The 12,133-nt window shown below is 40.9% G+C and overlaps 1 protein-coding gene across 1 annotated transcript; it reads right to left on the bottom strand.

Annotated features, from left to right (window-relative positions):
- Nucleotides 1-465: 465 nt before the first annotated feature.
- On the bottom strand, nucleotides 466-11,691 carry CBLN4 (cerebellin 4 precursor). The gene is made up of 3 exons (XM_006129403.5): nucleotides 9,962-11,691; nucleotides 7,140-7,256; nucleotides 466-2,851 (listed from the first exon to the last, which is right to left on the bottom strand). Exons 1-3 carry the CDS (start codon nucleotides 10,262-10,264, stop codon nucleotides 2,654-2,656), a joined length of 618 nt encoding a protein of 205 aa, XP_006129465.1. The 5' UTR covers nucleotides 10,265-11,691; the 3' UTR covers nucleotides 466-2,653.
- Between the last annotated feature and the right edge of the window lie 442 nt (nucleotides 11,692-12,133).

The raw sequence follows: 12,133 nt of genomic DNA, 5'->3' as shown, positions 1-12,133 counted from the left end.
AGTCAAAGTCATTTTTGTGTTTGCATTTTTTGGAGCACCAAGAAGAGAGTTCAGGAACATCTTAACGGTACATAGCTCCATATTTAATAACTGCTTGTGTTTCCTGGTTAAATTTTAAATAACTGCTAATGACTCTCATGAAGTCAGAAATACTTTGCCAAGAGGAATTATCTGTACATTAAGATGTACTAGAATCATTGCTGAATGCTGAAGGCAGCCTTAAGAAATCATCTGTTCAGAAGTTAAAGTAGTTATATTCATACAGGATCCTTCTCAAATAAGGTATTGAATGGGGCCTAAACACCAGACACACTTTGCAGCATGTTTAAATGCATACTGCCAGTTTTATCCTTATTTCTCCTTTAAATTCTTTATGTTATTTTTATAATGATAGGTAAAGTGAACTTTTGGATTTTGCAGATCTTATTCAATTTTTATGTACCTCTCCGGAAACTCCTCTGGCAACAAAACAAATTACCATTCCCATATTCCATACACATTAGATACTGCAGTCCCACTTTCTAATGAGTATATATACTTGTTTTATGTTGTAATATAGTTTGATTAATTGTAATGACAAATATGTTCATATTTTTACCAGATGTAAATCAGATTCCTCCCGGCCATATCTTCCTGTAACCTCCCAATTTGCAGCTCTGAAATGTTCTATCTGGAAACACTTCACCATACCTAAAAGGCAATATTATACATACTCACACACATACACACACACAAATCTTGAATTGCTTACATGTTGACATCACTTCTGAAAGTTTTTTACATTTATGCACAATCTTCTTCTATTAACAACAATGGAAGTTATATCAGGGACATTAATAGGTTTGGGACTGGACCCCAAATGAGTGGAATTTCTGAATGCCAATCAACAATGGTAGGAAAAATGTGGCAATACTGCACGTGGCTGAAAAGGTGGCAAAAGATTACTTGAAGGGTAAGACTCCCCCACTAAAGTCAACTGAGCACTTTCCATTTAATTCGATGGAATTTCGATCAGGAATTCAATGTGTCAACACCCTCAGGTTCATAAATACTTTCATTTTCATAAGGCTTCCACATTTTCTCTAAGTCTGGGTCAGATGCTGCATTCCATGCAAACTCAAAATTCCCACTGACGTCAGTGGATATTTTGCATGCACAAGGAATGCAGGACTGGAAGTTTTACTGACAGCCTGTATAAAAGCACTTATTCATTAGATTTTCTTTGTGATTGCATTGGTTTTTAATTCAGAATGGCAAAATCCCACTACCAAGGCCTTATTCAAAGCCCACTGAAGTCAACAGGATCCATTAACTTCAGTGGGTTTTGGATTAGTCTCTAAGGGTGAAGTCAATGGGACTATAGCCATTGACCTCAATGGGGACAGGGTTTCAACCTAAGTGTTTTATTAATAAAATGCATAGGTTACTTCTAGCTAATGCAGGCTACCTTTAGGAAAAGTTTACCGGCTTTATGGAACACTTTCTGTGAATTGAAAAAGCTTAACTTTGTATATAATAATTACAACTAACTAAGAGATGGGGTAAGAGACATATATCCAAAACCCAATGGTCAAAAAAATATCCAGCTAACATATATTAATTTTTTATTATGTAATAGCAACTTAATAAATAAACCTATGAATTCATAAGACCTGTACAAAAAGACAAAATTTAGATACCAGCTATTTGGATTTAATATTTGCTAAACAGATGACTTATTTATGTACACATTTGTGGAGTTAAGGCATAAAACAGATGATACCTTTAACACAACAGAAGGCTTGAAAAATAGACATAATTAAAAACAAGGGGTCTCATCTCCAGCTAATAAAGTGGTTATGTCTAAGGAAGGCATCCCTTCGGTTTTTAATAAAGTGGGTGATATCAATCATGCTAATTAAAGTTGAAGAACAAATGTGAGCTTTCCTGCAGGGCATAGCTGTTTTGCAGAGATGTGCTGGACAGATCACTTTTAACTCAGATAAGCACTTTTTTAGTATTATAATTTGCACTACATGTCCAATTAAAATACAACTTCTTAGCTTTCAGTAGGGTAATCTTCATCATGATCCTTGACTGAGAGTAAATATATTGGTGAGCCATCCAATCCACTACATGTAGAGGAGAAATAAAATGAATCACTTATCAGTAATAGTAATGATCTTTTTCAAGAAAATGAAATAAATTATGTCTATAGTGTCCAAAAGAACAAAAATATGTATAACCAAATATATCAATATACAGTTCTTTGGCAGCAACACACTAACTCTTGATTGAAGTCTGAACTCAAAATCTCCTAATTTATAGACCCAGTTGCCAGTCTTTTAAAAAGAAAAGAAAATCCACTTCTCCCATGAATCCAATAAGTCCCATAAATGAAATCTGAATAAATCTTGCAGGCAGCTTTAGACTGTAACATTAAGCATAGATATTTATGGTCTGCTTTAAGTCGTAATCCAAATATACTGTATTTAAACACACAAAATTCTGTGAAACTTCATAGTAGTTCAGATAGGGTCAAAATCCATAAATAGAATCCATAGTTACCCATGAGAAATCAATAAAGAAACATCAATCCAATGATAAAATGATCTTCAAATAACAGAGGCAATGATTGGTCCACATCTGGATGAATGTCAGAAGGAAGTTGACTTTACAGAGGGAAGACCAGAAACCCAGAAAATGTGGAGTACTGCCATCCACCAACCAGATTACCTTTCTCTAGTTTCAGGTAAACTTTATCCTCCTTGTCTAGATAGAGAAGGACGCCGTTAGTCGCAGCTTCACGAGTGACATCTTTGTCCCCAGCAAAGGCAGAAATTACTGGTTTTCCATTTAGCATTAGATTAACCTACAAGAAAAAGAAAACACTGAAAATTCTAGTTAACAGTGAAGCATCTGACGATATCAAGTATCTAAAGTGTGGTGGGGCCTGGTTCAAATCCCATTATACAGCATCTATACCTTATTTCCTTTCAAATGATCAATGAATGGTGATATGACTGCTTGCTTTGTTGACAGGTTTATTGTGCCCATTACATAGCTCATTGAAGTCAATGGAATGCTGTCAGTGGACTTCATAGGGCTTTGACTCAGATAACATGCTCGTTCCTCTATTTAATGTGGACTTTCATAAGAATATAAGAGTTCCCCATGGCTGCATTAAAGTTAAGACTGTGACAAAATGTTTGGTAACTAATGTTGGTAAAGAATAAATTTCACTGCTTTATTAAAAAGTTAGAAAAGATTAGCATTTTCTCCGCCATTTTGTGACCAGCTAGCTGAGTCTTTTTGCATATGAGATGGTTCAAAAGCCTAAGCATGCATTCATGTCAAAGGTTTGAATAGAACCAAGACTGAAATACAGCAGAGTGACATATAAAGAGGCAATTTGTCCTAGATTATAAAACCAACTTGCAATCAAAAAGACAAAAGCCACATATTGTGGTTACAGTGGGAGTTAGGTGCCTTACTGGCTTAAGGGCTTTCGAAAAACCCAACTAAGCCCCTATTGTGCATCTTAATACTCTGAAAATCTGCCTCTTCTACTAATACATACATGTAGCCAGACAGCTAGATGTAAAATTAAAACATAAGAACGGCTATACTGGGTCAGACCAAAGGTGCATCTAGCCCACTATCCCGTCTTCCAACAGTGGCCAATGCCAGGTGCCACAGAGGGCATGAACAGAACAGGTTATCATCCAATGATCCATCTCCTGTCATCCATTCCCAACAAAAATGGTTAGGGGTTTGGAATGGGTGTTATATGAAGAGAGATTAAAAAACTAGGACTTTTCAGCTTAGAAAAGAGCAGACTAAGGGGGGATATGATAGAAGTCTATAAAATCATGACTGATATGGAGAAAGCAAATAAGGAAAAGTTATTTACTTGTTCCCAGAACATAAGAACTAGGGGTCACCAAATGAAATTAATAGGTAGCAAGTTTAAAACAAACAAAAGAAAGTATTTCTTCATGCAGCACACAGTCAACCTGTGGAATTCCTTGCCAGATAATGTTGTAAAGACCAGGACTTTAACAGGGTTCAAAAAAACAACTAGATAAACTCATAGAAGTTAGATCCATTGATACTTATTAGTCAGGATGGGTAGGAATGGTATCTCTAGCCTCTGTTTGTCAGAGGCTGGAAATGGGTGACAGGAGAGGGATCACTTGATGCTTACCTGTTAAATATTCCCAACTGGTGAGAATGCTCATTAATTTTAATAGAAGCATTTATAGAGTAAGGCAGCAGAATCTGAACCTTAATTGGGATTTGCTTATCTTGGAAATCCACTTAATCAGATGTCTCCAGGGAACCAATTTCACTCTAATGGTACTTAATGGCACTAACAGATGTTTCAGGGATATGGTAATTCCAGTTTTGTGGGAAGCCTTCTGGTGATTTAGTGGTCTTCAAGTCTGTGTGAGTCTGAGACTAAAGCTGGTTTAGTCATTTAGTTCCACTGCAATAGCTTCCAGTCCCTCCTTAGCTATGATACATGCAAAAAGTGCACAAAGGGTTTGATCACCGCCTGTTCCCTGCTACTATCTCACTCCTTGTACACCAGCTCCCATGCTGGGCATCTCACAGTGTCCTTGTCACAGTACTGGAGAAATAGCAGGTTTGGTCCCTATATTCTTGGAGATAGTCTCAGAGGGGTAGCCATGTTATTCTGTAACTTTAAAAACAACAAGTTGTCTTGTGGCACCTTAGGCTATGTCTATACAACAGCATTCTTTCAGAATAACTGACGTTATTCCGAAATAACAAAAAGCATGTCTACAGAGCAAGCCATTATTTTGAAATAATGGTGAGCTGGAGGACTTCTTACTCTGACTCCTGTAACCCTCATTTTACGAGGAGTAAGGGAAGTCGAAGGAAGAGTGCTCTTCTTCGACGGTGCCAAAAGCCGAATTAAGTTATTTTGATGTCATCTACACAATTGATGTAACTGAAGTTGCATAGTTTAATCAGACTGTTGCCCTGCTGTGTAGACATGCCCTTAGAGACTAATAAATATACAGGATCATGAGCTTTCATGGGTAAAACTCACTTCATCAGAAGTGGACTCCAACTCATCTGGTAAAATGGGTTTTACCCAGGAAAGCTCATGATCCTGTATATTTGTTAATCTCTAAAGTGCCACAGGACTACATGTAGTTTTTATTGGATATAAGGCCTCCTTCCATTCATTTAGTCTTAACATAAAGAGCTTTCTGAAGTTCAACAGCTGACCTGGATGCCAGCATTATTACTGGCTTAAGAATGAAAGGCCATTTACTAGTATAACCTGATTGAGGGGTCTAATGAACTTGATTAAATGGAGCTAAAAAGGCAGTTATGTAAAAATTGCAAAATTTGGACCTGTACCACTCGTATTTACATTGGTACATGTTCACTGGATTTAATGGAGCAATTTCTGATCTACAACATATCTGTGCAAACATCATGACCTTGTTTTAAAGTGATGAATCAGACATGTTGTCAGAAGTGACTAGTGATTTTGGGTGCCTTAGCTTTAGAATGTACTGTTGGAGTCATCTCAAAAGGGATCTGATTTTCAGAGTGTGGGGGAGTTTCAAGGGAGGGCACTGAATATCTTTAGGTACTTTCGAAAATCTTGGCTTCAGAAATTACTGCTAGCTATATAATTTTCTTGTATTTCACATTCAGTGACAGACCTGAAACTCACAGTTCTGAGCATTTTAGCCCATATATGTGAGGAAAAAACATGAAACTATGAGCAGAAATTCCATGGAAGCGTGCAATTTTCTTTGTTGCCCTACCACAACATTCACATCTTAGCTCCACCTTTGCCAACAGGTGAGTTAAGCACATAGGAGATGAACAGAATGATTCTAGAATACGTTTAATCTTTCATCAAATACACATTTAAGAGAGTAGAAGGAACGAAAGCATGAGCTGACTATATAACCTTTTAATAGCTTATGGATGAAATCCTGACTCCACAGACATCAATGGTAATTTTGCCATTGACTTCAATGGGGCCAAGATTTCACTCCATATCTTTAGGATGAAATTCACCTGTGATTCAGAGGATTCTTGCACCAGTCTGCTCCACTGAATCCTGCACAGGGGATGTGCAGGAAGCCTGCAGGAAGACCAAGCACCCAAGGGTGCCTGTATATCATAGACGTGCTACAGAAAAGATTTCCCTGATATAGGCCAATATAGAAGGTCAAATCAGGAAAAACGGGAGAAAAGAGGAAGATCAAATAGAAACCACAGATCATGGTCCAGTCTTCTCAATGAAAGCTACAGTCATTGGTTCACTCCTGGCATACCTACTCTGTGATGAGGGGCTGCACAGTAGCCTCATATTCTGACCCTGGTGTGAATTTCACCCTTTGGCAGTTTAGCTCTTGGCTAAACTGGTTCAGGATCCTAGAGGTTGGTTCTCCGGGCTGGTGTGTATGTCAGACTCTGAGCCCAGTACTGCTATTGAACTATAAAGGCAAGTACAGTTTTCTGCATTTTTCCAACACAACACGGTAATATAACAGCAAACCTCTCTAAGACAATCACTACCACCATCCCCCATGAAGATTTATAATATTATAGTTGTGGTCCAGAGTAGTCATTTTGTATAGTCCCAGTCTATTGTGGGTCATTTTTTAAACCGCTACCTGATATCATCACGTAGTCTCTAGAGGTTCATGATTTATACAGAATATGTCCCCAGAATCCTGCTCATCGTTACAATGGGTTTCACCTGGTTGCTAACTAGCAACAGAGGATTGCTTTGAAGGATTCACTCAATTGAGCTAAATTAAAAGGGGCATTTTAGTGGTGAGTGACCTTTATATATATTATTTTAAATAGTTTAGCCAAGATCTTCATCTAGTGTGAATGAACAGAGCAATGGAGCTGTGAGAATTTACATCAGCTGAGGATCCGGCCTGACATTTTTATATCCATTTATCTCAAATGTAGACACTAAAGTATTCAATTAAGAAGTATAATACAATGAGGTCACTGGGTTTCTAAACGAACCAGAAAAATGTTCTTTTTATGTGCACCATTTATAATGATATTTTGTTTAGTCACCACTTTATTCTCATTCTGGAATGGAAACAATTTGCATATAAATTTCTCATGTTAAATCAACATACCTGGATTGTTTGACTCTGATAGACTTTAATTACATGAAAACTGAAGCTGTAAATTCCTTTTCTTGGTGCTACAAAGACAGACTCCAGTGTGAAAAAATTTCCCACATTTACTAGGATCTACAAACAAAATATATAATGGGAATTAATACGATTATTCAATGTTACATAAAAGAATATAAATTATTAATGTTAGAAGCAGGCATCCAATCATCCAATTTTTTCCATCTAATTGCATTCCAGAATTCTTTTTTATTTCTATATTCGCTGATATTAAACTATGGTATGTAAAATTATGGTTTGTTTTCATTTTCAAGTCATGTTTCAACTAGCATAGAAATAACTGCCCAACTTGGCTGCCTGATAGGGGCTCCAAATATTAGCTCTCTCCATGGGTATAGCAGGTATTGGGTGGTCTCAAAATACCTACTGAAAACACCACAATTTTAGGAGTAACATATTAGCCTTGACCAATCAGCCTTGGTCAAAGCAATGCCATCATCCCTGAAAGTATCCAGCTACAAGGCAGTATGTGTATAAATGACACTTTGAGTTGGCCTGAGTTGCCAGAATACATGACCTGCCTATTTTAAACAACGTTGGATTTATAAATATTTGTAATTTCTCTTTTCTGCTCTATTTCTAGCTGAAAACACTTTTTTTAACAATGTAGGCATTCTTAAATGACTAAAGACAAGCAACCAGACATTAAACAACTACATCCTTCATATGTTAAATATCTTCTATAATTAAGCACCTTCTTTCTTTTCAATTATTTATTCTTTATTTTAATTCATCTTTTCAAGTTCTCTTAAAGAAACACACTGCCCAAAGAGCGAAAATAACCTGGAAAATTCCAGAATTCTAAAATATTCTCAGATGTCATGAAAATGTATAGCCAAATATGATATGACAGTGTAAGTAAACTAACTCTCAATCTCAATTACTTTGGATCTGCTCCAGTACAAGGCTGATATATGAAACAGGAGTGCAGGTGTGTGCATATTCATAGGTCTGACTGAGATGAAAATAGTAACATGACAAGTTGTGGATATTTGAAATGTTGTGAACTAATTCCACGTAATGAATGAAACAATGTTGAAACTTTAGGTACAACAGCTGCATCTGAGAACACCTTTTTAACCCCTCGTTACATCTTCTTTTTCACTTAAACGGGGCTCTCAGATGCTTTTTGTATATGTCTAGGTCTCCTACATATCCCCATATGTCATCCTGTATCCTGAAAAAATTATTGACAATGTGGTAACTAAAACTCAAAAATTCCAAGCACATTTTATCTTTATTTTGGTTCAGAAAAGCCAAGTGAAAACCCATCTCTAAGCTGAGTTACCCATTCTCTCAGTAACTTAGTAGGATCAATAACCAAGTAGGTTAATCATTCCAAGAAACTACCTAAGCTTCATTAGCTATTTTATACAATGCCCTAGGGCTGGAGTAAGTCTTTTTGGTTACAGTGGGTGTAAGGCAGCTTACAAAACTGAATGTAAATTTCTGCCTGGAGTTCACACCATATAATGACTATGTCTAGCTCAGCTATATTTCTCATTTATACTCAGACACTTACTTAAAATGTGTGTGATCCCATTTCTGTGAAAGGGGCATCCCTCCCTATTTATAACTGCCACAAAGGTTCCAGAAGAAGAGCACAAGCTCTTTAAAAATAAAAAGAAACACTGTCTTTTGGGGGGCATTGTTGGTTCTTAGTGGTTTTTAATTTAAAAGGAATTTTTCAGGTATGATTTTATTTTGGCTGTACAGATTGTTCATTCATTGGGAATATGTATTTGACCCTTGTAGGGATAAGCATTGGGGTTTAAAAATATCATTTAAAATGTCAAATCAAGCGTTTTAAAATACTGACTTGGTATAACTAAAGTGTAATGGATATTTTGGAAAACTATTTGTGTGACCTGTGTTTTTAGTATTAGAGTCCATGCAAATGATAAATTATTGGCACTTATTTTCCTTTCCACCTTCCATGTTGCACTGTGCATTCTGATGTAAAGGGAGCAAAAAGCCATTCTGTTAGAGGGGTTTTTGAAGCTGTAGGTCGTCTGTAAATCTCAGCCTGTCTCCCAATCTTCTTAAAACCTCCCCTCAGCTATTACAGTACTAAATAAAATGATCTTTTATAAACTTAACCGAAATAACCACATGAACCACGTTTGAAGAGTGCCCTCATGAGCAATGCGATCTGAAAGCTTTATCTACATGTTCAAAAGTACAAGCCCCTCACAACTATCCGTAAACCTGCTGCTTGTCTAAATTACCCTTCCTCGAGCTATTAGCTACATGCAACTTTTAAAAAGTACTTGAAGGCTCGATGCGAATGTTCTGCCACTTTAGACTTCAGACCAAAGACTTGGTACGGCTCCCTGGTCTATCCTGTGCTGGCGTTTCCTCTCTTTTGCAGGGGTGAGGTGGCTAAAATATCAGCCTCCAGCGAGCGTGGGAGACCCAGACAGTGCGGGTCTGAAATGCACAACAATGGCTCAGCCTACAAGTAACTTTCCAGGCGGTCGCTTTCAGCGGGGATCCTGGATTTTGACAAGCTCCCAGCTCTGCTCCCACCTGTTGATTCGGCCTCTTTGGCTAAGCGAGTCGCCGCTATCTAGTTCCCAGCCGCCCGGCTGGATCGAAAGTCCTGGGGCCAAGGGCGAGAGCGCAGGCTGGAGGAATCTCTACCTGGCCACTTGGGTAACCACGAGCTCCTAACTCCCCTCGTCCCTTCGCCTGGCTGGGTTGTCCCGAGTCACCTCACGCCCCCCGACCCCCACCCCCACCCCGTGTGGGGCGCGCTTTACCTGGTCGAAGTAGATGATCCTGGTTTTGTTGCTCATTTCCGAGGGCTCGTGGTTGGTGCTCCTCACGGCCGAGAAGGCCACCTTGGAGTTCGCCGCGCGCACCGAGATCCCCAGGGGAGAGGAGGACGAGCCCTTGGCGTCCGTGGCCGGGTTGGAGTCACAAACCACCAGGCATTTCCCCTCCAGGACGATGGGCTCCGTGTCATTCTGCGCCCAGACCGGCAGGCTGGGGAGAGCCAGGGCCAGGAGCACCGTCGGCACCATGGACAGCGCCCTGTGCGAAGCGCCCATGTTCAGCACCATCGGCAGCAGCGCAGCCTCGCTCGGAGCGCCCCAGCCTCGCCTTCCACCACGCCACCCAGCCAGCAGCAGCGAGCAGGGAAACCCACCAGCAGCAGCGGCAGCTTCGCACGCTCCTTTCCAGCGATTCTGGGGGGAAAGTCAAAGTCTTCCCAGATGGTTTTTTTAAAAGACCCTTTGTCCTTTAGCGATCTCCTGAAAACAGCCCGCCAAAGCAAACACACACGCGACCCTCCCTTCCCGGCGCCCCCTCGCTCCCCCCTCACATGCCACGAAAAAAAGCCCGCGGGTGAATTATTGATGAGCAAGAGAAGCGCGAGAGATCCTGGCGAAATAAAAGCATTTGCCGTGGCCGGGAATCCCTCGCTCAGATCCTGCTCCCCCTCTTGTCCTGCCGGAGCGTGGACTGGGCTGTTGCTGACAGAGCCGGGAACTTATCCCAGCGCTTGCCAGGATGCTGTGTGCGATACCATCGGCAGGGTGCGTGCCAAGCGGGGCTCTTCCCCCCTCTCGCTCTCTGCCACAATTCCCAGAAGAGGGATGTCATAAGAAACCTGCCCAGAGATCACCTGTCTGAACGGGGAGCGCCTTAGACTACAGTAATGCACGAGTTACACACATCTGAGGAAATGGGTCTTTGCCCACGAAAGCTTTTACACACACACACACACACACACACACTCACACACACACACACACACACCTACGTCGTCCCGGGCGTAACAACTTCTTTTTTTCCAGCTGCTATAAAGTCTAGAGGGCAACAGGACCCCTTTGAACAGCCCTTGAATGCCTCCAGCGTGTTTTCGTTACTGTTTGCAAGGGGCGAAGAGGAAAATCGCGAGACGGGGGGAAGCTCCCTGGAACGCACCTTCCCAACCGCATGGAAGTGCGCCAGGGCCCCGGTCTAACGCTGCCGCGAGCGGCTGGGGAACTCAGAACCCAAGGGGCCGGGCTTGGTCGGTAACTCGAGCAGCCTCCGATGCCCACTGCTGCAGAAGACCCCAGGCAGGCGGACGGACGCCGCCCTCCTCGCAAGCAAACGCTGGCCAATGGCGGGAGAGGGCATGGAAAACGTGGGGTTTGACTTCCGTCGCTGAAGCTCCCCACGGCTGGACTTCGCTGACTGGCGCTGCCAAGTGGCTCCTGGGGGTAACGTTCTGCCAGGATGCTCTGCTCGCGGGTTGAAGGGCATTGCTGGGGGGACGGAGGCAGAACAGCGGATATTGGAGTAGGCAAGTGGCGTTGCCTGGGATTCCCTATTTCCAGGTGATTTTAAACCTGGCTGGGTTTTGTTTTCCGTAGCTCGTATTTCCTCCAGAACAGAGTCTCCCCGGCTCCCCTGGATGTTCTAGTTGTACGAGCCCCCTGCCTTTTTCAGCCATTGCTTTCAAAAGGTGCAGTCCTACTAGCAGTTGTACAAGCTAAAATAGTTTTTTTTCCCATAACAGCAAATAAACTGTGGCCCTTGTAAAGAAGGTAACAGAACTATTTTAAGTACAGCAGATTTCTATGCCCTTACCATTACACATCACTCTCATGCTATTCAATACTAATAGCATCATTCCTTTCTTGTCCAATAACAATATTTTTCTGGATCTTTTTTTCCTATTTCCTAAATGTGCGGTACCCAGGGATTGGAGTTTGTGTCACATATCAGTGGAAGAATTGTTGCCATTGTGTCGGGCAGGGCAGTTGAGAAACCGACAACTCAGCTGTTGGCTCAGCTCAAGTTTGCCAGCAGGCACTAACTACAATCTTGTGACAAAAAGACCTAATAAAAGGGCTCTGAAAGGCACCTTGTTTCTTGGAATCTTCAAGTGGATTTGCTGAGAAACCTTCCTAAGTCTGAAAAACTCACCAGCACTTGAA

This window comes from Pelodiscus sinensis, chromosome 17 (genome assembly GCF_052426305.1).
Source record: "Pelodiscus sinensis isolate ZL-2025 chromosome 17, ASM5242630v1, whole genome shotgun sequence".
In the NCBI taxonomy this organism is placed as follows: domain Eukaryota; kingdom Metazoa; phylum Chordata; order Testudines; family Trionychidae; genus Pelodiscus; species Pelodiscus sinensis.
The sequence above is the reverse complement of the archived record's forward strand: the minus strand, read 5'-3'. Positions and strand labels throughout refer to the sequence as shown.

Coding starts and splice junctions, on each gene's coding strand:
- CBLN4 (XM_006129403.5), bottom strand. CDS start 10,264: ATGGTGCTGAACATGGGCGCTTCGCACAGGGCGCTGTCCATGGTGCCG. Junction 7,257..9,961: donor GGATCATCTACTTCGACCAG/GTAAAGCGCGCC, acceptor TTTTGTTTGTAG/ATCCTAGTAAATGTGGGAAA. Junction 2,852..7,139: donor ATCAGAGTCAAACAATCCAG/GTATGTTGATTT, acceptor TTTTTCTTGTAG/GTTAATCTAATGCTAAATGG.